General features: G+C 34.7%; 3 protein-coding genes across 4 annotated transcripts; all 3 read left to right on the forward strand.

The window, feature by feature from the left end:
* The first annotated feature begins 2,954 nt into the window (after window positions 1-2,954).
* LOC121802190 lies at window positions 2,955-4,852 on the forward strand. Its single transcript, XM_042201787.1, has 3 exons — window positions 2,955-3,751; window positions 3,845-4,037; window positions 4,163-4,852. The coding sequence occupies exons 1-3, from the start codon at window positions 3,359-3,361 to the stop codon at window positions 4,729-4,731; spliced, it is 1,155 nt and encodes a 384-aa protein (XP_042057721.1). The 5' UTR covers window positions 2,955-3,358; the 3' UTR covers window positions 4,732-4,852.
* A 9,344-nt stretch (window positions 4,853-14,196) lies between these two features.
* Window positions 14,197-16,791, forward strand: LOC121805500 (armadillo repeat-containing protein LFR-like). Its single transcript, XM_042205378.1, has 8 exons — window positions 14,197-14,453; window positions 14,921-15,090; window positions 15,169-15,311; window positions 15,412-15,668; window positions 15,779-15,884; window positions 15,971-16,109; window positions 16,188-16,315; window positions 16,409-16,791. The coding sequence occupies exons 1-8, from the start codon at window positions 14,249-14,251 to the stop codon at window positions 16,662-16,664; spliced, it is 1,404 nt and encodes a 467-aa protein (XP_042061312.1). The 5' UTR covers window positions 14,197-14,248; the 3' UTR covers window positions 16,665-16,791.
* Window positions 16,792-19,677: 2,886 nt separating this feature from the next.
* Window positions 19,678-20,804, forward strand: LOC121802649 (uncharacterized protein At5g64816-like). Of its 2 annotated transcripts, none has more exons than XM_042202328.1 (2): window positions 19,678-19,809; window positions 20,258-20,804. In XM_042202328.1, exon 2 carries the CDS (start codon window positions 20,263-20,265, stop codon window positions 20,641-20,643), a length of 381 nt encoding a protein of 126 aa, XP_042058262.1. In that variant the 5' UTR covers window positions 19,678-19,809; window positions 20,258-20,262; the 3' UTR covers window positions 20,644-20,804. The 2 variants fall into 2 exon arrangements, with proteins under 2 accessions (XP_042058262.1, XP_042058263.1); XM_042202329.1 differs by having other exon boundaries at window positions 19,684-19,809; window positions 20,255-20,804.
* The last annotated feature ends 242 nt before the right edge of the window (window positions 20,805-21,046 follow it).

A 21,046-nucleotide genomic window follows, 5' to 3' on the forward strand; every position in this document is an offset into this window, starting at 1 on the left:
CTATACCAGAATGAATTATACCCGGTGGCGGACGCAGGATTTTTCTAGTGGGTCCAATTTAGTTAACAATTGTTGCATATGGTATTATTACTTTATTAGTCACTGAAATAATTAAGAAATATATTTATTAAATAAAAAATATAGCATTCAAATTAAATTTACTAATATTGATATAAAAATCCTAAAGAATTAAAGTAAGAGAGATGAAAAAAGTCTGAGAAGTGTATTGCTTTTTAGCAAATATAGAAACGACTTTATTATGTTGGAATGTCTCAAAAAGGAATACTACTCAATTAACATGGAACGGAGGGAGTACTATTTTTATTTCAAGATATAAATATCATTACTTAATATTTATACAAATGAAGAAGTAAAATAAAATTACTAAAGTGAAAAAATATAAAATAAACCAACTGCATAAATGTTTTGCATGAAAAAATGCCAACAAATGAAGAAGTAAAATAAAATTACTTAAAGTGAAAAAATATAAAATAAACTAACTACATACTCCATCCGTCCGCCATTAGGAGTCTCATTTGTGGACGACACGAGTTTTAAGAAATGTTAAAAAAAGTGGTTGGAAGAAAGTTAGTGGAATAAGGGTCTCACTTGTATATATTAGTTTTAAATGAAATATGAGTGGATTGAGTTAGTGGAATGCGTGACCTGATTACCATTTATGATAAAAGTGAACCACAGACGGACTAATATGGAAAAACGGGACTCATATTCAAACAACTGACCTCAAGTTTCCAAATCACAGTTGCCAACCATCTCTGCTACATCATGCGTTTAGTATTTGCTTGAATATATTATACAAAGTAAAAATGTAAATAGTTGGAGGTTCCAAGGATCCCCATGACACCATCTAGGTCCGCCGCTGCTCATTGGTTATACCTATAGAATAACAGATTCCAACGGGTTGCAGCGAGGAGCTATGATGATCTTGAGGTTAAGGATTCAAACTCAGCCACCTGAAATGAGACTTACAGCCTTAACCCTCATACTCGGTTGAGCATGACTAATCCGATTTCGTCAAGAATTCAGAACATTTGCGATCAAAACCCAAAAAAAAAACAGATTTGTTCTAAATAGGTTCAGATACTGCATAACTAAATGCTCCCTCATTTCACGATTTAAAGAACCCTTTTGTCCTTTTGGTTTGTCCATGATTTATAGAACTATTTACTTTATTCCACTTTTAGTATGCGGACCTCACATCCCACCAACTTTTTACACTCATAATCCAATATAAAACTAATACTACTATTTTAAATGTATCTCATATTCCATCCACTTTCTCACTTCACTTCACTTCACAAAGTTAAATAATTTCTTAAAACTCGTGCTGAGTCAAAATGACTCTTTAAATGGTGGACGGAGGGAGTACTGGAGTATTGGGTACTGGATTAGTATTTTCTAAATTTTGTAACCGATTAATTAAAATTTGACTTAATTCAATTCGATTTTCGACATACATTTAAACTCGTGGCAAGCTCCACCTTTCGCATGCCAAGTGTGAATATTACTATCCTACAATGTTTATTCATTTAAGACAGAGTTCCTCATTCTAGTTTTTTTAATTGTAGAAGCACGAGTATCCTCCTACACCACAAATAAGGTAACACATGTACAATTTTCCATGGCCAAATAAGAAAATAAACTAAATGAAGAAGTAAATATTTGTTTCCAAGCTGAATAAATTTAATTGGACAAAATTTATATAAATCTTGTTTCTAGTGCTCTTGGTCATAGACTCATAGTGTACACAAATGGCACATCCTCGGTTGTCCTAATCCTAGGTTGATAATATGAGAACACCTACCTATATTCATTGAAGTGCATCAATAATTTTGTTAATATTTATTTGAGGTATAAGTCTGTTATTTGTGATATACAAGATTTTAAATTCAATTGACTAACGCGAAATTAAGTAAACAAACTATATAATTAGGAAAAAAAAGATAGTGTTGTTTAAAAACAATTGTATGATATGGAATGGAAGCTACGCTTATAGTCATATACTCTCTATATCCCACAAAAAAAAAAAAGAATTATAGGAATGACATAAATTTTAATACAGTATGAAATTAGTAAAGTAAGATAGAGTAGAAAAAAGATTGAAATGTTGTAAATAGAAAATGAGCTCATCTCATGAGATAATTTTTTTTTTTTTGCCAAAAACAGAAGTGAATTGATTTTGTGGGCAGACTAAAATGGAAAACAAGACAATTATTTAAAGACGGTGAGTATTTTGCTATATTAACAAAAACTAATACCGTTATATTGACAGACAGTCTTATACTCCAATACTTTCTCATTCTAAAAAACAATACTTTATTAGGATATTCACGATTTAAAATCTAATTTAATTTTTTTATTTTTAATAAATGGGTCTCACATTCTAATAAATAATTACATTCATATTTAATTATAAAATTAACATTAAAAAGATAATTCTTCATTAAATTTTTAAAAACATTTTCTCACATTTCTTAAAAGTCACAATAAAGCAAAATGAAACTTTAATATGTGCAACATATTATACATAATATATCAATTTTTTTATTTAACTAATGTGGAGTTCTTCACAAATAAATGATGTTGAGTAGTACATCATATGTTAGAATTCTGTGATCAAAGATGATAATTTGATTGGGTCCAACAAACTCTAACTCGGAAAACTGGCACAGATTCAATAACAATTGTATCATTTATTCATTTTATATGATTTGTACCAGATATATACTGAATAAAAAATAAAATAAATACAGGAAAGAAGAGATCTTAGTTATAGTGAATAAAAATTCATATAGCAAAAAATGTAACGCTCGTCGCATGTGATTACAGCCCCGGAGCTCTGGATAATCCACGAGTGGAAGGATACCACGTGTCTCACTCGGCCCCACCTCTACGTCTCGTCTTTACTATATATAAAATCGTCGCCCACTCATTTCTTAGCACACATAAAAAGAAGAGAGGAAATAAATCCCAAATTGAAAAATCAGAAACATCTATTCGCCGGCGACTTCAGCATCGCCGGAAAATGCAAATTCCGGCTCACGGTTTTTCTTTCTTCCCCGTACAAGCACAATGTTCGTGTTTCCTTCCATTACCGTCAGGTTTTTCGAGAAAGCCCCTAGCAGAAGCCGTTTCCCCTCTTCTTTTCCCTTTTAAAGTAAATATTGCTGCGAAATTCTGTTTCGATCCTTTTGTTATTGTGTTGGATGATTGTAATAGGATGATTTGCGGTTGAATCGAAGCAGTTGATTTTAGATTGCTTGTTTAGGTGTAGTTGCATTGCAATTTTTGTAGAAGGAATTTTGTTCGAGTTTGTAGTGATTTATTCTCCAGTTAAATGCCTTTTCCGATGAGAATCCAGCCGATCGATGCGATCCGGCACGACGTCGTCAAGCCGCCGGTGTTGAAATCACGGCTGAAGCGGCTTTTCGACCGTCCATTCAACAGTGTTCTGAGGAATTCATCAGCTGAGAAGCAGGCGCCCGGAGGAGAGAAGGACGGCGGCACGGCGCCGGAATTCGAGCCGAGCTCCGTTTGTTTGGATAAAATGGTTCAGAATTTCATGGAAGACAACGATAAGCAATCGCTCGCCTCCGCCGTGAAATGCGGCCGTCACCGATGCAACTGCTTCAATGGCAAGAGCAACGACAGCTCCGACGACGAGATCGATTTCTTCTCGGACTCGTTAGCAGCGAATTCATCTTTCACTGATCCCTCCGATATTCTCAAGGTACCGTGAATTTCCAATTTTCCTTTGCTGTTGAAAACCTAATTTGTTTGCTCTGTCGAATTATGCTTTAACTCTCTGTTGTTGCCACTGTAGAGCTTGATCCCTTGCGCGAGCGTGGAGGAGAGAAATTTACTGGCAGACACTTCGAGAATCGTCGAAAAAAACAGCAAAACTTGTAAACGGAAAGACGAATTGAGAAAAGTCGTCAGCGATGGCCTTGTTGCTCTTGGATACAACGCCTCTGTTTGCAAATCGAAATGGGAAAAAACTTCTTCTGTTCCAGCTGGTAAACTCTCTCTTCCATCCTAATTTCGAATAAACGAGAGGAAATTCGTAAAATCCAGTCAATTGAGGCCAAATTCATCATCAAATTTGATTAATTCTCATCTCTATTGATGTCAATTTGCTCAGGGGAGCACGAATACATCGATGTGATAACGGAAGGCGGAGAGAGACTAATAATCGACGTGGATTTCCGATCGGAGTTCGAGATCGCGCGATCAACAGGCGGTTACAAGTCGATATTGCAGTGCCTACCGTCGATCTTCGTCGGGAAATCCGACCGGCTACTGCAGATCATCTCGATCGCGTCGGAAGCGGCCAGGCAGAGCCTGAAGAAGAAGGGAATGCACATCGCGCCGTGGCGCAAAGCCGAGTACGTCAAGTCTAAATGGCTCGGCCCTCACACACGCGCCGCAGCCCCAGACGGCGTCGTTCAGAAGCCCGACGACGAGGCCCGGCCCGGGCCCGAAGTCATTGAAGTTCTAGAGAGCGAGATGGGGGAGCTGGACCTGATTTTCGGGGAGGAAACGTCATCGCCGGAGTCTGGTGGGGAGAAACCGAGTTCGCCGGTGGTTTTGTCCGGCGAAATTGCGCGGTCAGTGACGTGGCAGTTGCCGGAGCTGAGGCCCAAGAGTTTGGAGAGGGGGAATAAGATGGTCGTCACGGGATTGGCCGCGCTCCTCAGAGAAAAACTCTGAACTAAAGTAAAAAAGAATAAAAAATAAATTTTGTTTTTTTATTTGTTAGTATACTTTCTTTTTCACTATTGTATTTTTGAATTAAAAAAATTAGAACAAAGAATGTATATCCCCTCGTAAATCGCTTCTATGTGTAAAAACGAGAACTTCGAGGGTTAATATGAGGGTTCAAATTGGAATTAAATTAAATTAAATTAAAATTAGAATTCTATAGAAGGGAATTAGAAGGAATTCCAAATCCTTTGTTCATCCTTTGTTCGGTATAAATAATGAATTGATGTGGAATTGTATTATAATTTTAAATCCTTTATTTGATAACTCTAAAATTAACAAAAAAAAATTGACATTGATTAAGAATTATCGGTAACATCATTTACAAATAATTTTAAGTTTAACAACTACTATTGCATTCACTCGAACTAAACCAACCAAAATAAAAATCCACTATAAAATTATTGAAAATATAACACTTGGTACGTTATGAATGACACATCCAAATTTTAAAAATAAAAAAATGCGTAATGTTATAAAAACATCCAAAAAAATTTTGAGTCGGCGTTAGTCTTTTGTCTAACAAAGGATTGTGTTTCTTGTTTAGACTTTAGAAGCTTTAAATGCTGAAAATCCATTTAAAAACTAATTGAGGCTTTTTGTCAGACGGTTTGAAGACAAAAAAAAACTCAATACACAGAACACAAACAAACTACTACAAAGAACCAGATTAACATAAAATAAAAATAAAATAAAAATAAAATAAAATAAAAATAAAAACTCTACAAATTTTCTGAGAGAACCAGATTTAACTCAGAAAGTTGAACACAAAAAATACTCGGAACAACATAATTTCAATGAAATTCAACCAAAAATTTAGAACTTCACGTTGGCTTTCCATCAGCTTTCAATCGAACACGATACTCAACAGATTGGATTGACGAAAAATATGGATCTTGATCAGTCAATCGATCCTGGCCAGGGCAGAACGCAATTGAAAAGAAACACAATCAATTGAATCAAGAACAAAACACTCAATTAAATTAATTATATAAAGTAATTAAATCAATTAAATATTTTTTATTAAATTATTTTATACTCATTTTAGGGTTGAAACACATAACTAAAAATATTCAACTCTTTATATCATTATGGATAAAATTCCCAATTTTAAATTTTTAGTATGACTATATTGATTAGTTAGTAATTTAATATAAAATAATAATAATAATAGTAATAATAATTATAATAATTATTATTATTATATAATATTATATGATTCATAATTTAAGTAATTATACTATAATTATTTATTAATTACTACTAGTTTTTAGAATTATAACAATAATATTATTATAATAATTAAATATAATTATAACTATAATTATAATTAAATCAAATTGTATGATATTAAAAAATAAATTAATTATTAATTTATACTGTCAAAATATTAATATTAATATTAATTATTAATAACAGTATTAAGAGTGTGGAGAATGAGAGAAGATATTATAATATAACTAATTTTGTGTATGCCCAAATTATCCTTTATGACACAAATTGAAAAATGTATTTGTTTAGAGGGCATTTTGGGGTGGAAATTGCACTAGGTACCAAAAATGTGATTTATAGGTATAAAAATGATATAAAATAAAGATCAAGTATCATTTATATGCGAAAGTGAAAGATCAGGTATCATTTATATTGTCCACTCTTGTAAATTTACTTCTACAGTTCTACCTATAGTTTTTATTATTTTGAAATCAATTATTGATTTATAATCTCTAGGTAAATAGATAACGACGTCGTTTCCCAGATTTGAAACAGAGTTTGTTAGATAGAGATGCATGCATATCCAATTGTTTTGTAGGTGGGAAACAGATGGGCGGCTACATGACTGTCTTTCTTTCTGTGTTTGGGAAGAGTTGATGATTCTCAATAAAAATGGTGTCACGGTGGGACAGATCTTATTGCAATGAGTTTGGTTCAAATCTCACTGCTGTCGTGTAGTTGCTTCTATCTCTTAGGCATAAGTGTGAGGTATTGGAAGATGGGGAGGGAGAAGTGAAATATGGTGGAGAGAGATAAATTACTGTAAAAATGGTGCAAAAGGACAAGTTGCATTTACATTGAGTTTGTGAAATTTATATTATTATTATGGAGTAGTAAAGAATAGAAATTGATTTGTGAAATTTATATTATTATTATGGAGTAGTAAAGAATAGAAATTGATTTTTATATGTATAAATGGTTTGATGTGTGTGATAGTAAGATACTCCCTCCGTCCGTCATTAAGAGTTTCATTTATGAACGACACGAGTTTTAAGAAATGTTAAGAAAAGTGGGTGAAAAAAAGTTAGAGCATCCGCAATGGGGCGGACGATAGGCCGCCCGATGCCTCGGGCGCGCCATCGTCCGCCACTGTGGGTGTGCGAACGATGCCTGATGCATCGTCCGAGCCCTATAGATCGTCCGCGGACTATAGGGCATCGTCCGCGCCATCGTCAGCCCACTGTGGGCGACGCGGACGATGGCGCGGATGATGCAACGCGTTTTTATTTATTTATTTTTAATTGGAAAATTATTTTTATATAAATACCCCCTACCCCACATTCACATTTTTAACATTTCCATTCACATTTCCACTCTCAAATTACACTATAAAATGGATTCTGGTGAATACCCAAGTCTGAATAGTCCGATGTTTGGGGGTGGTGCACGTTGGCCGGGTACAGACCCTGACGAATATCGGCCCTTCGACTCCAACACGCAGTACGATCCCGAATTCAGTACGGATTCATACGGTTTTTCCGACATGGAGTCGTCTCTAACCCGCCCCGCCTTTTTTCATTTCTAACTCATGTAACTTTTTTTAATCAATGTAGGATTTACCGTTTTTAATTAATCGTGGTGTTTTTTAATTATTTTGCATTGACATATTTGAAAACATTTAAATTAATTAACAAAACAATAGTGAAACCTATAGGGCGGCCTTTAGGGTGGCTTATAGGGCGCCCCACTGCATGTGGAAGGGTAGGAGAATAAAATGATGATGTGGCGGTGCATAGGGCGCCCTATAGGGCGTCCCATTGCTAATGCCCTTAGTGGAATAGGGTCTCACTTTGTATATATTAGTTTTAAATGAAATGTGAGTTGAATGAGTTAGTAGAAGATGAGACCCTATTACCATTTATGATAAAAGTGAACCGGGACTCTTATTTGCGGATGAACTAAAATGGAAAAACGGGACTCCTATTCGCGGATAGAGGGAGTTGTACACTATTAGATGAGAAAATATACCACAATGGAATAATCGGGTGTGTTACGTGTGTAATTTGAGTGGGTGTATAGAATTTTGAGGTTGCTAGGGTCATAGTTCATAACAAGATGATATTCCCTATTTCTATTTGATGGTTGGCATCACCTTTTCTTTTTCATTTTTAGAAAAAGTGAGAGTATGAAATTTTGAACCCATACTAGAATTTCAAATATTTGAGGCTGTTCCTATAATTTAAATTAATAATTTAAAATATCCTTTGAAGCACTGGAAAAACACTACACCTTATAATATTATCAATGCCTCATAGTAATATTTAGATTCCTCTTAAATGTGATTGATTATAGTATCATCCCTAACCATATATCAAAAATGAATTTTGATATAGAAAACTTATCCAATCATACATCAAACTTAAATCCATTTTTTAGATTTTTTTATGGGACAATATCAAATACAGTGTTACTGTATAACATATATACTAAAAAATGGTAGTATAGAATTTGAAGTTAATATAAATGGTTGAAGTAAAACTATTTTTTAGTACTCTATGATATATACTAAAAAAAATGGGTTTGTATTTGATGTAAATGGTTAAATATGATTGCATTGTTATTAATAAATAATTCCACACCTTAATATCAGTGAATATCATAATATTTAAAATTTTAGTTCTAATTTGTCAGCACGAATATCATAATATAGTATACATATATATCGAGTAAAATATTTATGGGTTTGAAGATTCTTTTAATAAATTTTTTTTTAATTTAACACGAGAAAACTAGGATTCTTGAAACTCCTCATTTATGTTCTCAACAAAAAAATTACTCTATAATTATTCGCAAGACACTGAAATTTGTGATATGAAATCCATATATTTTATGAATTATTGTTGTCAATTTGAAGCTTTATCACTTTGGCAGACAAGAACGAGTGGGGCTGTAAATATCCTGCAATTGAAAAAGATGAGTTTTAAAGGATGTTACACGTGTTGGTCGTGCATTGGGATCAGTAAAATTGAAGAAAAATAACTGCCACCACTTGAACAAGTAAATAGGCTTGTCAATACAAGTAATAGCAGTACTACTACTACTACTTATACACGTCGATTGATTTTTAACCTAATAATTTTGATCATAAGACAAAATTAAGGGTGAATCAGGTTAGGCTATGTTTGGTATTACGGAATTGGAGCTTGGAATTCTGATCGGAGCCTTCAATTCCAAATCTGTTATTTGATACCACAAAAATATTAGGTTTTGGAATTGTAATTTTTCAATTCCACAATTTAAATTGCATATCAAAATTAAAAAAAAAATAGAATTCTAAATAGTCATAAATTTAGATAGTTTGACTATCTATCAACAATGTCACACTACACATTTCACATACTAAATACACTACATATACTTAACACACTACACAAATTTCACACGGTACACAAATTTCACACATTACACACATTTCACGCACTTCACGTACTCAGTACAACACGCATTTCACACACTTCAAAAAATTACACACATTTCAAGCATTCGATTTTTTGATTTTTTTTTCTTTCAGTTTTTAGATTTTTTTCGATCCAAACTGAACCGAAAAACTGAAATTCTTCAAAAGTCTAGACGGAATCAAACCAAAACACTGAAAAACTAAACCAAATTTGAAATTTCAGTTTGTGAATAGTGTGTGTATTTTGTGTATAATGTGCGTAGTGTGTAATTTGTATAAATCTTGTGTAGTGTGTGTATTTTGTGTAATATGTGCAATGTGTGTAGTATGTGTATTTTGTGTATAGTGTATGTAGTGTGTTGATTTTGTGTATGGCGTGTACGTAGAGTGTGCAATATGTGAAGTGTGTTTTTTTTTGTATAGTGTGTGCAGTGTGTGTATTTTGTGTATAGTTTATGCAGTGTGTGTATATTGTGTGCATTGAATGTATTTTGTGTGTAATGTGTGTATAGTGTATATATTGTGTGAAGTGTGTGTATATTGTGTGTACTGTATAGTATATGGATTTTGTGTAGAGTGTGTGTGAGTGTGTATTTTGTGTAGAGTGTATGAACAGTGTGTATGCACAAGTTCTTCGAATTCAATTCCATATCAGTTATTTCATTTTACCAAACATCAGATTTGAAATTGAAATAGAAACCTATTCCTTCCAATTCAATTCTATAGAATTCCAATTCTAATTTAATTCCAATTTCAATTCCAATTTTAATTCTAATTTCATATATCCATTCCTTATAAAAAAATTTCTGACACCGGGTAGATTTTTAATTAATATAAGAAAATCGGATGAAAGATTGATAAAGTGTGAAAACTCTTTTTTTTTTCTTTTCAAAATTTAGTAGTACTCCACACGATATTATTAATAATTTAATAATAATACATTTAATTCCACATGTATGCCTTGCGGCCACAATTATGTCACATTAGCAACCTGTCATGTCTAATTTCTAGTTGATGTTGCAATATCGTAAGCTCTTCGTCTCGTAGAAATAAATCTTTAAAGTTCACACATATTTTTAATGCGTACAAAAGAAAGAAAGAATGTGAAATATAGTTAAAAATATTAATTAGATGGTATGACTCATAAATGATACTCGTATTAAAAATGAAATATTTTTCTTTTTGAATTGTACTATTAAAAATGAAAAGTTTTCTAAAATGGAAACAACATCATCTCTTTTACTTTATTCTCTCTTCTTTAACCTATAAAACAACACATAAAATTCAGTACTGAAAATCAAATGTTTCGTATTTATTGGGAAGAAAGAAGTAAAGTAAAAGAGAAATGAACTATTTATAGGAAAGGAATGAAAAATGAAATATGGTCTATTTTTATTGGAAGGAGGGGTATTAATATCAAAAGTTAAATAATAATTGCCACACAAAATTTGAAATTAATTAATGAAAGTCTAAAGATGCTTAAAGTTTAATAAACTACAGATGAATAATCCAAACAGTTTGAAAATATAGTATTGAAATGATTCAACAGCCGTAGCCTTTATGCAAACTATTATTGGTCAACATCGTCGCATTACTTTATATCCATATTATATAGCAGAACGTTTTCGAGTAAAATATTACATTTGATAATTTAATGAGATGTGTGCTTTACAAGATTAAGTGTCAATCAGTTTCTGAGACCGTTTTACAAATTCAATATAAACTGGATAAAAAGTTGAGACTAAATCAAATCAAAAACTAACATTAATAATATGCAACCAATATTATAGATATGATTTAAGATTAAAATTTCATAATAATTCAATAATCTTGCATTCGAGTTTCTTAATATGGGGAAAAGTATTATCTTGGCCACAATAAAATCAATCATAATAAAAACATATTCATAATTTAATAGTGTCATAGTACTAATAAATTTAAATTAGTTTGCTAATTTAATTTAATTTAAATTTTTTTTAAATTAACTTCATATATTAACTATATTAATCTTCCACATATTAACTATAGCTAATTTAATTAACTATATTAATCTTCCACATATTCTAAAACAATACTACTCCATATAGCTAGTTCTAGTCACTACCATTTTTATATCACAATCAATCATTGTGGTGGTGGGGTTGAGGATTATATCTTATAACATTAACAAGAGGTTGTGGGGTCATATTTGCTATATTTTCTTCTACTATAATTTAGTGAAATGGGACCCTTATACCTTGCCCACAGCAAAATAATAAAATCCCTAAGTTTTAGACAATAATACCACCTCTTAAAAGCTACTCTCCACCAACTCTCTCTCCTCAATGGATATGGTTTGTGAATTGATATTTCTTGTGAAGTGTAAACTCTTATGTAAAATGAGTGATTGATGTTTGATATCAAAGATTAAGGGTTCAGTTTTAAAAAAATTTGTTTACAAAGGACAATCTTGCAATACTCCAACGTTATCATTTTGGTTCAAAATTTTCAAATTTAAAATCCACAAAAAATAAAGCGAATATTGAAAATGAAATCCCACTTCTTATCCAATAAAGTAGTGGGGCTTGTTTTGTGGTACTCCACTATATTTGCAAATATAACCAACCATAGACATGTACTAATAAAACTTCTGTATCTATCCGTTGCTGTGTATGATGAAATTCAGACCGTTGATGTAATATGGTGTGCTACTTCATTTTCATGTCCCCTTGTTTTGTAAATCCCACTTCACCTTTATTTCTTTTTTTATTTATTTGGTTTTTTATTTTAGTTTCACACTTCAATTATATGTACCAGATGTCAGTAGAAAGAGAGAATCTGATCCAGAAAGACTATTCTTTAACTTATTTTATTGCTTTTTTCTTTAGAGTTTCAATTATAGGATTTGGAGAAGATTCTGGATTTTTAAAGAGTGATTTATAAAGTAGTACTCATTAAAATAATATATGTGCTAATATGTTGAGGATTTTCATTTTTGGAGTAGAAAAATATCATAATGTTGAAAAAATCAAAGTATCTTTGTTTTGGTTGAATAATCAAAGTACTCCACATTCAACTGTTGATGGTTTAATTGTAACAAAAGAAAATATTGTAGAACAAGGTACACGAATTAATCTAACCTAGATGGGCAAACAATCATTGGAAGTCTATAAAATATAAAATTACATGTAGTCATAATCTTGAAGTCAATGTATGGAGATTGTTTAGGTTACCATATTAAGTATATTTTCCTTGATGTACATTTTAATAGGAATAGTACATATTGTTTTGACCAAATTTTGTTAGGTTGAAGCACACTAATGAAAAAATTAAAGGGGCTTCCTCAAATATATTTTGAAGTGCTTTTAATGAATCAAGCCCTAATCCATTGGTTATACTGGTAAAGAAATTACTCCATCCGTCCTCAAAGAGTATGCACTTTGAGTTCGACACAGTTTTTAATAAATAAGAGGAAAAGTAAGAGAGAGAGAGAAATGATAGTGAAAATAATGTTAATGGAAAGTGGGGTCCACATTATTATAATGGTACAAGTGTTAATGATAATGGTATAAGTTGTAAATAAAATGATAAGGGTAGTATGTTATTTGAATTTTTTAAAATTAGAAAGTTCATACTCTTAGGGACAGACGAAAAAGGAAATAGTTCATATTCTTTGGGGGACGGAGAGAGTATAATGGTACGAAAACTAAGTACATGTACTATAACCTATAAGGAAATTAAATAAATTAGGAAAATTAGTAGTTGATGCTCAACCAACCAATCAAATTAAGTAATTGAGGGGGTGGTTCCGTGGTTGGGATAAATATTGTTCAAGAAAAAGGGAATTTTGGTTAACAGTTTCCAACAACTCTTTTACTACCCTAATAATGCATACGTATAGTATAAATAAAACGGGTCTAGTAATCAAACCAGTGGCTAATTTGGAGTCACCTAGTTTTTAATTAAGAAATAAAGGGAGAAAACTAATAATTTGGCACTAAAAACAGTCGGTAACTATAATTAGAAGGCTTCATTTGTTGTATAAATTCATTTAAGGCCGGTTTATTATTAGGCGATTACATGTTCATGGAATCATGGTGTTTGTTTTGATAACTATTGTTCGATTGATTAGTTAGGGTATTTAAACTCTAGATTATGCCACATATGAATAGTCTTGGTCTATTCGAACCCCTAACGTATTAGATAGACGATAGATAACTTGAGCATTTTTAGACCATATACTTAGGGGCTGACGCAGAAAAATGTTACAGTACGGACTATATATTCAAATTTTGTATGAGATAATAATTTTTCTATATTTTGTTGTTTTGGTAGGGGCTTTTGTACTTCATTTTACATAAAATACCAACATAATCATAATATTATATAACTAAAATAATGAAAAAAAATAGTTGGGGGAAGGGCTTAAGCCCCTCCTTAATGACATGTGTGTCCGCCCATGCATATACTATAGTGCGTGCAAATTCTAATACTCCACTATACGATTATAAGTGATACGTATTCTTTTTTAGACTATCCCACTATAAAAGAGTCATTTCCTTTTATAGCAAAAAACAACACTCTATCTCTCCTATTTCATCATCTCTCCTACTTTTACTCTTTATTTTTTTTCAATCTTAAAATTTAGTGCCCAAAAGTTTTGCCTCACGTGAAGTAGGACGGAGGTAGTAGTATTATTTAAATCATAATGGGCTCGAAAAGGCCCGCAATTTAATCAATTTAAGTCCATCTAATGAATTTCAAATTAAATTAGCTTTATGACGCGGCTCGAACAAGCAATTCGGCCCGTTTAGAGAGATGCAAAAGAGAGAGCAAATCAAGCTGGGCGGAGCTGCCGGCGGCTCCGCCCCTCCCGCCGCCAAGAGAGGCCGTCCAATCGGCAGTGGAACCAACCACGCCGCGCTATCTGCCGTAGCGACAGCTGCGGCCGCGGCTTCTGGTGATTCTATCGCACCCTCCATCCTCCTCGGGCCCTCGCTACAGGTCCACTCCGCATTCGCCGGTAATTCCCTACCAAACCCTAATTCCTCTGATATTCCAAAATTATGTTTACAATTGTAGCTATGCTCATGATTCTACTCGGAAATGCTGTTAAAATCGTGAATTTGTAATTTTGAGCTTTGTGACCTATTCCGCGTGGTGGATTTGTTTAGTAGTTAAAATAGGGGATTCTTCTTGCGTATGTTTAATGCGTGCTTTAGCTATCTTACTTGGCAATTCTTTACAGAAACTGAGATAATTCATATGTTAAAGACAGACAGATTTCCTGATTTCTGTCCATAGGAAAAGTCGAAACATAGGGTGTATAGTTTAGATATGAAGTGTCCAAGCTAAAGATATACTAGGATTGAAATTTGATTTTTCAGTATATCGGCCATGATGTCCTTGAAAGTGGTTTAATTTTATTTACTTTCTAATTTGCTTATGGTTTACGAGTTTTTGTTTGTCCTTCTGCAATTACTTTACCAGAGCAGAATAACAAAAGGATAGTTATGGCTCTTCAAAGTGGATTAAAGAGTGAGTTGACATGGGCATTGAATGCTCTCACATTGCTTTCATTTAAAGAGAAAGATGATGTCCGAAAAGATGCCACTCCTCTAGCCCGGATTCCTGGATTGCTTGATGCTCTACTTCAAGTTGTATGTAGCGATTTCTGTATATCTACTTACCTATGTTCTATGTATTGAGCTTACATGATTAGTTTCCAACTTGAGCAGATAGATGACTGGCGTGACATAGCTCTACCAAGGGTTCTCACAAAGACACCAAGGTCGAGACTGCTGGGTGCTAATTCTGCTGTTACTGGATTTGGGAATGATTATGAGACTGTCAATTCCGGTGATTCTGTTACACATCCTACGTAAGGAATAATTAACACCGTCTCTCCTGATGATTCAACTTCATATATTTCAGTTTGTGTTACTGGCTTAAATCCTGATTTGTATTTGTGCGTATGGTAGTGCTGGCTCTGGTTCTTCAAATAAAGATCCATCAGCCCAAAAGAGTACTTCGAAGTCTCGCCCTTCAGGTTGGTGGTTCGAGGAAGATGGCCTCTTTAATCTCAATGATGAAGGGCGGGCAGAAAAGCAGCAGTGTGCTATAGCTGCTTCAAATATAATTAGGAACTTTTCTTTTATGGCTGAGAATGAACTCGCAATGGGTCAGAATCGACATTGTCTTGAAACAATGTTCCAGTGTTTGGAAGATTATGTTACAGGTTACGAATCTTGTGTCACGTTAATATTATAGCGCCCCTGAATTCTCCATTTTTTGGTTTACTTTCACCATTCTTTTCCTAAATTTTCCAAAATGCTTGAATATGAACAGAAGATGAAGAACTCGTCACAAATTCCCTTGAGACAATCATGAATCTGGGCCCATTGCTAGACCTTAGGATATTTAGCTCATCAAAGCCTTCGTTCATCAAAATGACGTAACTCTTTTGACTCAATATTTTGTTCTTGTCATGGATGTGCTGCATGTGACCCGTTACTCTAATTCCTATTTATGTCTATCCAGAGAAAAACGTGCTCTCCAGGCCATCATGGGGATGCTCGGATCTGCTGTTAGAGGCTGGCATTGTGCAGCTGCTGAACTGCTTGGCCGCATGATACTCAACCCTGAGAACGAATCTTTTCTCATGCCGTTTGCTCCACAGGTCACTTTGTCATTATATAACACGCAGCTTAGTTACTGTTCTCCTAGACTCGTGCCAAGTAACTCGTACAAATTGCAGATATACAAGCGATTGGTTGATATTATCAGTTTCCCAGCTGGCGACGCTCAAGCAGCAGCTGTTGGTGCGCTATACAACCTTGCAGAAGTTAACATGGACTGTCGGCTGAAACTAGCTAGTGAGAGATGGTTGGATGCAATTCACGAAATCTGCTAAAATTCTTCTCATCTCTCAAGTTAAAAGTTCGTGTCTAAATAATTCCAGGGATAAATATTTTTCAGGGCAGTGGATCGGCTTCTCAAGGTGATTAAGACACCACACCCGGTGCCAGAAGTCTGTAGAAAAGCAGCGATGATTCTGGAGAATCTCGTACTGGAGCCTCAGAACAAGCCAGTGCTGCTAGCATACGAGAATGCGTTTGCAGAGATGCTCTTCTCTGAGACAAGGTACGCCGACACGTTTGCTCGGATATTACATGAATTGACATCTCGACCCAGCAACAAAATCACATCTGCTCGTGGTATTTGGGGCATGTAATAGACTCAAATTGTAAAGTGTGGCTTCTTGCTTTATCTTTTGGACGTGTATCACGCTTAGTATGTTTCTTATTCTGGATAGCTCTGCTCTGTAATGTTAGTACACATTCACCTCTTTTTTTTCCTTATATATGGTCTCTCCCATGAATTATGCAAGTACTGTATAGTAGATAATCACAAATGCTCGTGGTATACGGTCTTCTCCCTTTTGAAGCCTGCAAGCTCCTTGCTGATGTCCGAGGGCTCAACGGGCTTGCCCACAGTCCGTTCTATCTCTGAGCATATCACTGGCAGACTACTTATGAAATGCCTGATCGGAAATGCCATGGTTCAGCTTGTCAACAATCTGGAGACGGAGGTGGGGCGTCTCTAAACTCCACGTGTTGCATCTTGTGCACCTGGTTGGAGATCCTCAGCGTTGGCAGTGGAGAGGGCGGCCAAGAAATCATAAAGAGCTGACTTTCTACAGCACTTGTACATGAGAATGAAATCTACAAACTCCCAAGAAAAAAGATCCCAAAAACAGCATAAACAGAGCTCATAATCTTTGTTCATAATTTGAAGAGAATGAAAGAAGAAAACCAAGAAAAACTCCGAAACTCAGTCAATACCGGACATCTTATCAAAATAGTACGAGCAAATACCATATTGTTACCTAGACCTGCACAAACCGAACTGAACCGAACCGGTGGTTAACTGCTTATTCGTAATCGGAACCGGCAAGGCGGTTCCTACGGTTTGGTTCAGGTTCAATATTTTGAGAAACCGGAATAGCCGGTTCGCTGGCTTGAACCAGTGGTTCAACTGTTCAAAGTAGGTTTCCGGCCTAGGCAATAGGCTTTTCAGGAATTGTAGGTGTAGGGGTGTAGGAAACTGGCGGTTTTCCGTAAAAAACCGACGATTCAGACAACTTTTCAGGTGGTAGGCGTAGGTCGGCAGGTCTAGGCCTGAAAACCGGCCAGAAACCGTCAGTTTTATGTGAGAAACTGTGGACTTGAACCGCCGGTTCAGGAATCGGCGGTAAACATCTCCTTTACCGAATAAGAGTATATACTTATAAATTTATTGTTCAAAACTTCAAGTCTTTTTTGTAAGTCTCATTGAAATTTACAAGTATATTTAAATTTATTGTTTAAGACTTTAAGTCTTTTGTAAATTGTAATCGTTATAAGTGTAAGTTGTAACTTGTAACTTGTAGACTCGTTGAAATTTATATCAATAAAATTGCAATTTTCATCTTTATTGTTTTAATTTTATTTATACGCCTTTTGTAGATAGATTAAAACTAAAAAGACAAAAAAAACAACCGTCGGACTGGCCCTGAACTGCTAGTTTCGGCCTTAAAACCGGCGGTTCTGAACCGTGAACCAGAACTGCCAAACACCTTGTCGTGTCGGGTCGGGTCGGGTCCATTATTTTTTTGAACCATGAACCGCCAATTCCAAACCAGAACCGGCGATTTTCTGAACTGTGAGCAGGTCTATTAGAGTTAGTTAGTTAGTTAGTAAGAGAAGTTAGCCTATATAAGGCATAGCTTGGTGTAGTTTAAAAACAACAATTTACAATGTAGTCAATAAAGATTTTCGATTCTCTCCATCTCTTCTTCTTCCCATGCAACAGAAACCGGTAGTTTCCCTTCGTAAATATGTAAATATGTTCTTCATCTCCTCCCATGGAGTTCTATCATTTCTTCATCCATCTCTTCACATTTCACCTCTGATTTTCACCATGATCGGTTTGATAAAACTTGACATGGTATCAGAGCAAAAATCTTCCGCTGCGTGCTTCATCTCCGCAGTATCTGACTTCGACGGAGTTCTTCATATTTTTTTTGGATCCGCAATTTCTCGTCGGATTTCATCTTTTCACCGGTGCTTCTCACCGTTTTTTTTTCTTACCGATTGAATTCGGTTCTTATATTCTCAAATCACCGATTGATTCGGTTTTGTTTTTCTCTACCACCGATTGAATTCGGTTGTTTTTTCTCTATCGCCGATTGAATTCGGCTTTCTCATATTTTTCTCAAGTGAATCTCTGTATTCACGATCTATTTCAGTCTTTCTCAAGTGAATCTTTGTGTTCACGATTTGTTTCGGAAGTGAATCTCCGTGTTCACGATCTGTTTCATTTTTTTTCTTCTCAAGTGAATCTCCGTGTTCACAATATATTTCTTCTCTTTTTGAATCGGTTTAATTTTTCTCTCTTTGGCGTTTGATTTCAGCCGATCTTTTTTTTCTTCTTCTCCGATTGTATCGGATATTTCTGAGGTTTGATTCGGTTCTGTGGAGATTAGGATGTGGTGTTGTTCAAGTTAAGTAAAGTGAAGTTCAAGTCCAGTAGAGTAAAGTTGAAGTAGAGTGAAGTTGCCAATGCAGTAGAGTGAAGTTGCTAATGCTGTAGAGTGAAGTTCAAGTCCATGCATGAAGATCAAGTTCAAGTTCAGTTTGTCATTGAATCTGTTTCAGAATATCATTTTACCATTTACGAAAAATCATTTTATCATGTTTTGTTTGTTGTTTTGTTGTTAAGATGGTAGCAATTGTCTTGCTTACATCTTGAGGGGGCTATTAGAGTGAGTTAGTTAGTTAGAGGAGTTAGTTAGTTAGTTAGTTAGATGTAAGCCTATATAAGGCATAGCTTGGTATAATTTGAAAACAACAATTCACAATGTAGTCAATAAAGATTTTCGATTCTCTCCATCTCTTCTTCTTCCCATGCAACAGAAACTGGTACTTTTCCTCGGTAAATATGTAAATATGTTCTTCATCTCCTTCCATGGAGTTCTATCATTTCTTCATCCATCTCTTCACATTTCACCTCTGATTTTCATCATGACTGGTTTGATAAAACTTGACTAAGGTCTATTGTTACCTTAATAAAATTTTCGGAGTAAAACAGTATTTCGGCATGGTGAATTTTAAAAACCGATACCGTGGAATATTGCTCTTTCAGTTTATAAACAGAATATAATTGGGCCAAAGCAGCCCAATAAATAGCGATAGCATCGAATTTATAATCATCTTCTTCTTTTTTAGTAGCATTATCGAAGCGCGACATTTTTCAGGTGTTTGAATTCCACCCACCGTCCTCCGCTGGCTATCTCTGCGAGCTAGGGTTCCGGTCAAGAGATCGAGCGCACTTGCAAGGTGATGCTACCTGAAAGACTACTTTTCTTTCCAGATTATTTTTCTCGTTTTATCCAATGTTTTTTTTCTTCTTCCCATTTTCTGCAGTTTTAGGTCAATAGCGAGCTTAGGGATTTGCATTGCTTTCGTTCTCACTCTTTAACTGAATTATGAGTTTAATTGCAGTTATAAATGTAGAGTTGGGATATAGTGAAATCAAACTGATGAAAATGAAAAATTGAACAGAAGCTATTTTAATTTGAGATTTTAGGCATTTGTTGGACTATCTCTTAGTTTGGCTGAATTTTCTCCCTAAATTGGGGAACTGCTTGAGAAATGAGAATGATGCCTCAATTTGAACTTGTGAATTTTGTGATTAAAGCATGCATTTTAAAAACTTCAAGCAAAGTGAGATAGAAAGCTATTTGGTCCAAATGATTCGAGAAAGTTGAGATTCTCTCTGTAGCAGTCGTAATGGTGGAGGTATGGTGGACACTGCTCGGTGCAGCCGTTCCCGTTTTCGCTGCTGGTCAAGCTCTGAGAATCAAGGCGAGACATGCTGAGGAGCAACGGATCAAAAGTGCCCGGGGAAGGGAGAAGAGCGCAGACGACATCTTTGTCTGTGAGAGGGTTTGCACGTCGAAGAGGATGCTGAAGAAAGTGGGGGGCTTCTCCAAGGATCCAATCCCAGACACATGTGTCACGGTCTGTGGAGTTTCTGAGCTTGATACTTGCGCGGATGCCTGTGCTCGGACTGTGTGCGTTAACCAGCACCAGGTACCCAATTGGAACGACGTTTGCCTTCGTAGATGTCAGAATGAATGCCTCAAGTTATCTGCTTCTCACTCTTCATGACACATATACATGTTCTTGTTGTATCTCCTTTATCAGTTTGTGAGCAATGCTGCACAAAATGGTTGTTTTTGGAAACTTTGGAGTTATGATATGTTGCTCATTTGCACCATGTTTCCTTGTTTTCCTTCATTTCTAGTGATATTATTTCATGATCATGTCAATTGTTTTGTTGATCTCTATTTAACTTTTTAGTTGATTAATGCTCAGAAAAATGTATTGAAAGTGGAACACATTTTATTACCCCTCAAAAAGTTGAACAGGAACACCAAAGCTGTTATACAAACGAGTGATCAAGCAAGAACAACGCAATTGCAGAGAACTAAGTTGTGAACAAGAAAGTAATCGAATCTTGAATAATGAGAAAACCAATGAAAAACTCTTATTCAACAATGTGGAACTTGAT

This window comes from Salvia splendens, chromosome 5 (genome assembly GCF_004379255.2).
Source record: "Salvia splendens isolate huo1 chromosome 5, SspV2, whole genome shotgun sequence".
NCBI classification, from domain to species: Eukaryota; Viridiplantae; Streptophyta; class Magnoliopsida; order Lamiales; family Lamiaceae; genus Salvia; species Salvia splendens.

Bases quoted from the DNA above. Each gene is read 5' to 3' on its own strand.
- LOC121802190 (XM_042201787.1), top strand. From the start codon at position 3,359: ATGCCTTTTCCGATGAGAATCCAGCCGATCGATGCGATCCGGCACGAC. The intron at 3,752-3,844 runs GTACCGTGAATT...TTGCCACTGTAG, and splicing joins ATCCCTCCGATATTCTCAAG to AGCTTGATCCCTTGCGCGAG. The intron at 4,038-4,162 runs GTAAACTCTCTC...CAATTTGCTCAG, and splicing joins AACTTCTTCTGTTCCAGCTG to GGGAGCACGAATACATCGAT.
- LOC121802649 (XM_042202328.1), top strand. From the start codon at position 20,263: ATGGTGGAGGTATGGTGGACACTGCTCGGTGCAGCCGTTCCCGTTTTC.
- LOC121805500 (XM_042205378.1), top strand. From the start codon at position 14,249: ATGCAAAAGAGAGAGCAAATCAAGCTGGGCGGAGCTGCCGGCGGCTCC. The intron at 15,091-15,168 runs GTATGTAGCGAT...CAACTTGAGCAG, and splicing joins TTGATGCTCTACTTCAAGTT to ATAGATGACTGGCGTGACAT. The intron at 16,110-16,187 runs GTCACTTTGTCA...TACAAATTGCAG, and splicing joins TCATGCCGTTTGCTCCACAG to ATATACAAGCGATTGGTTGA.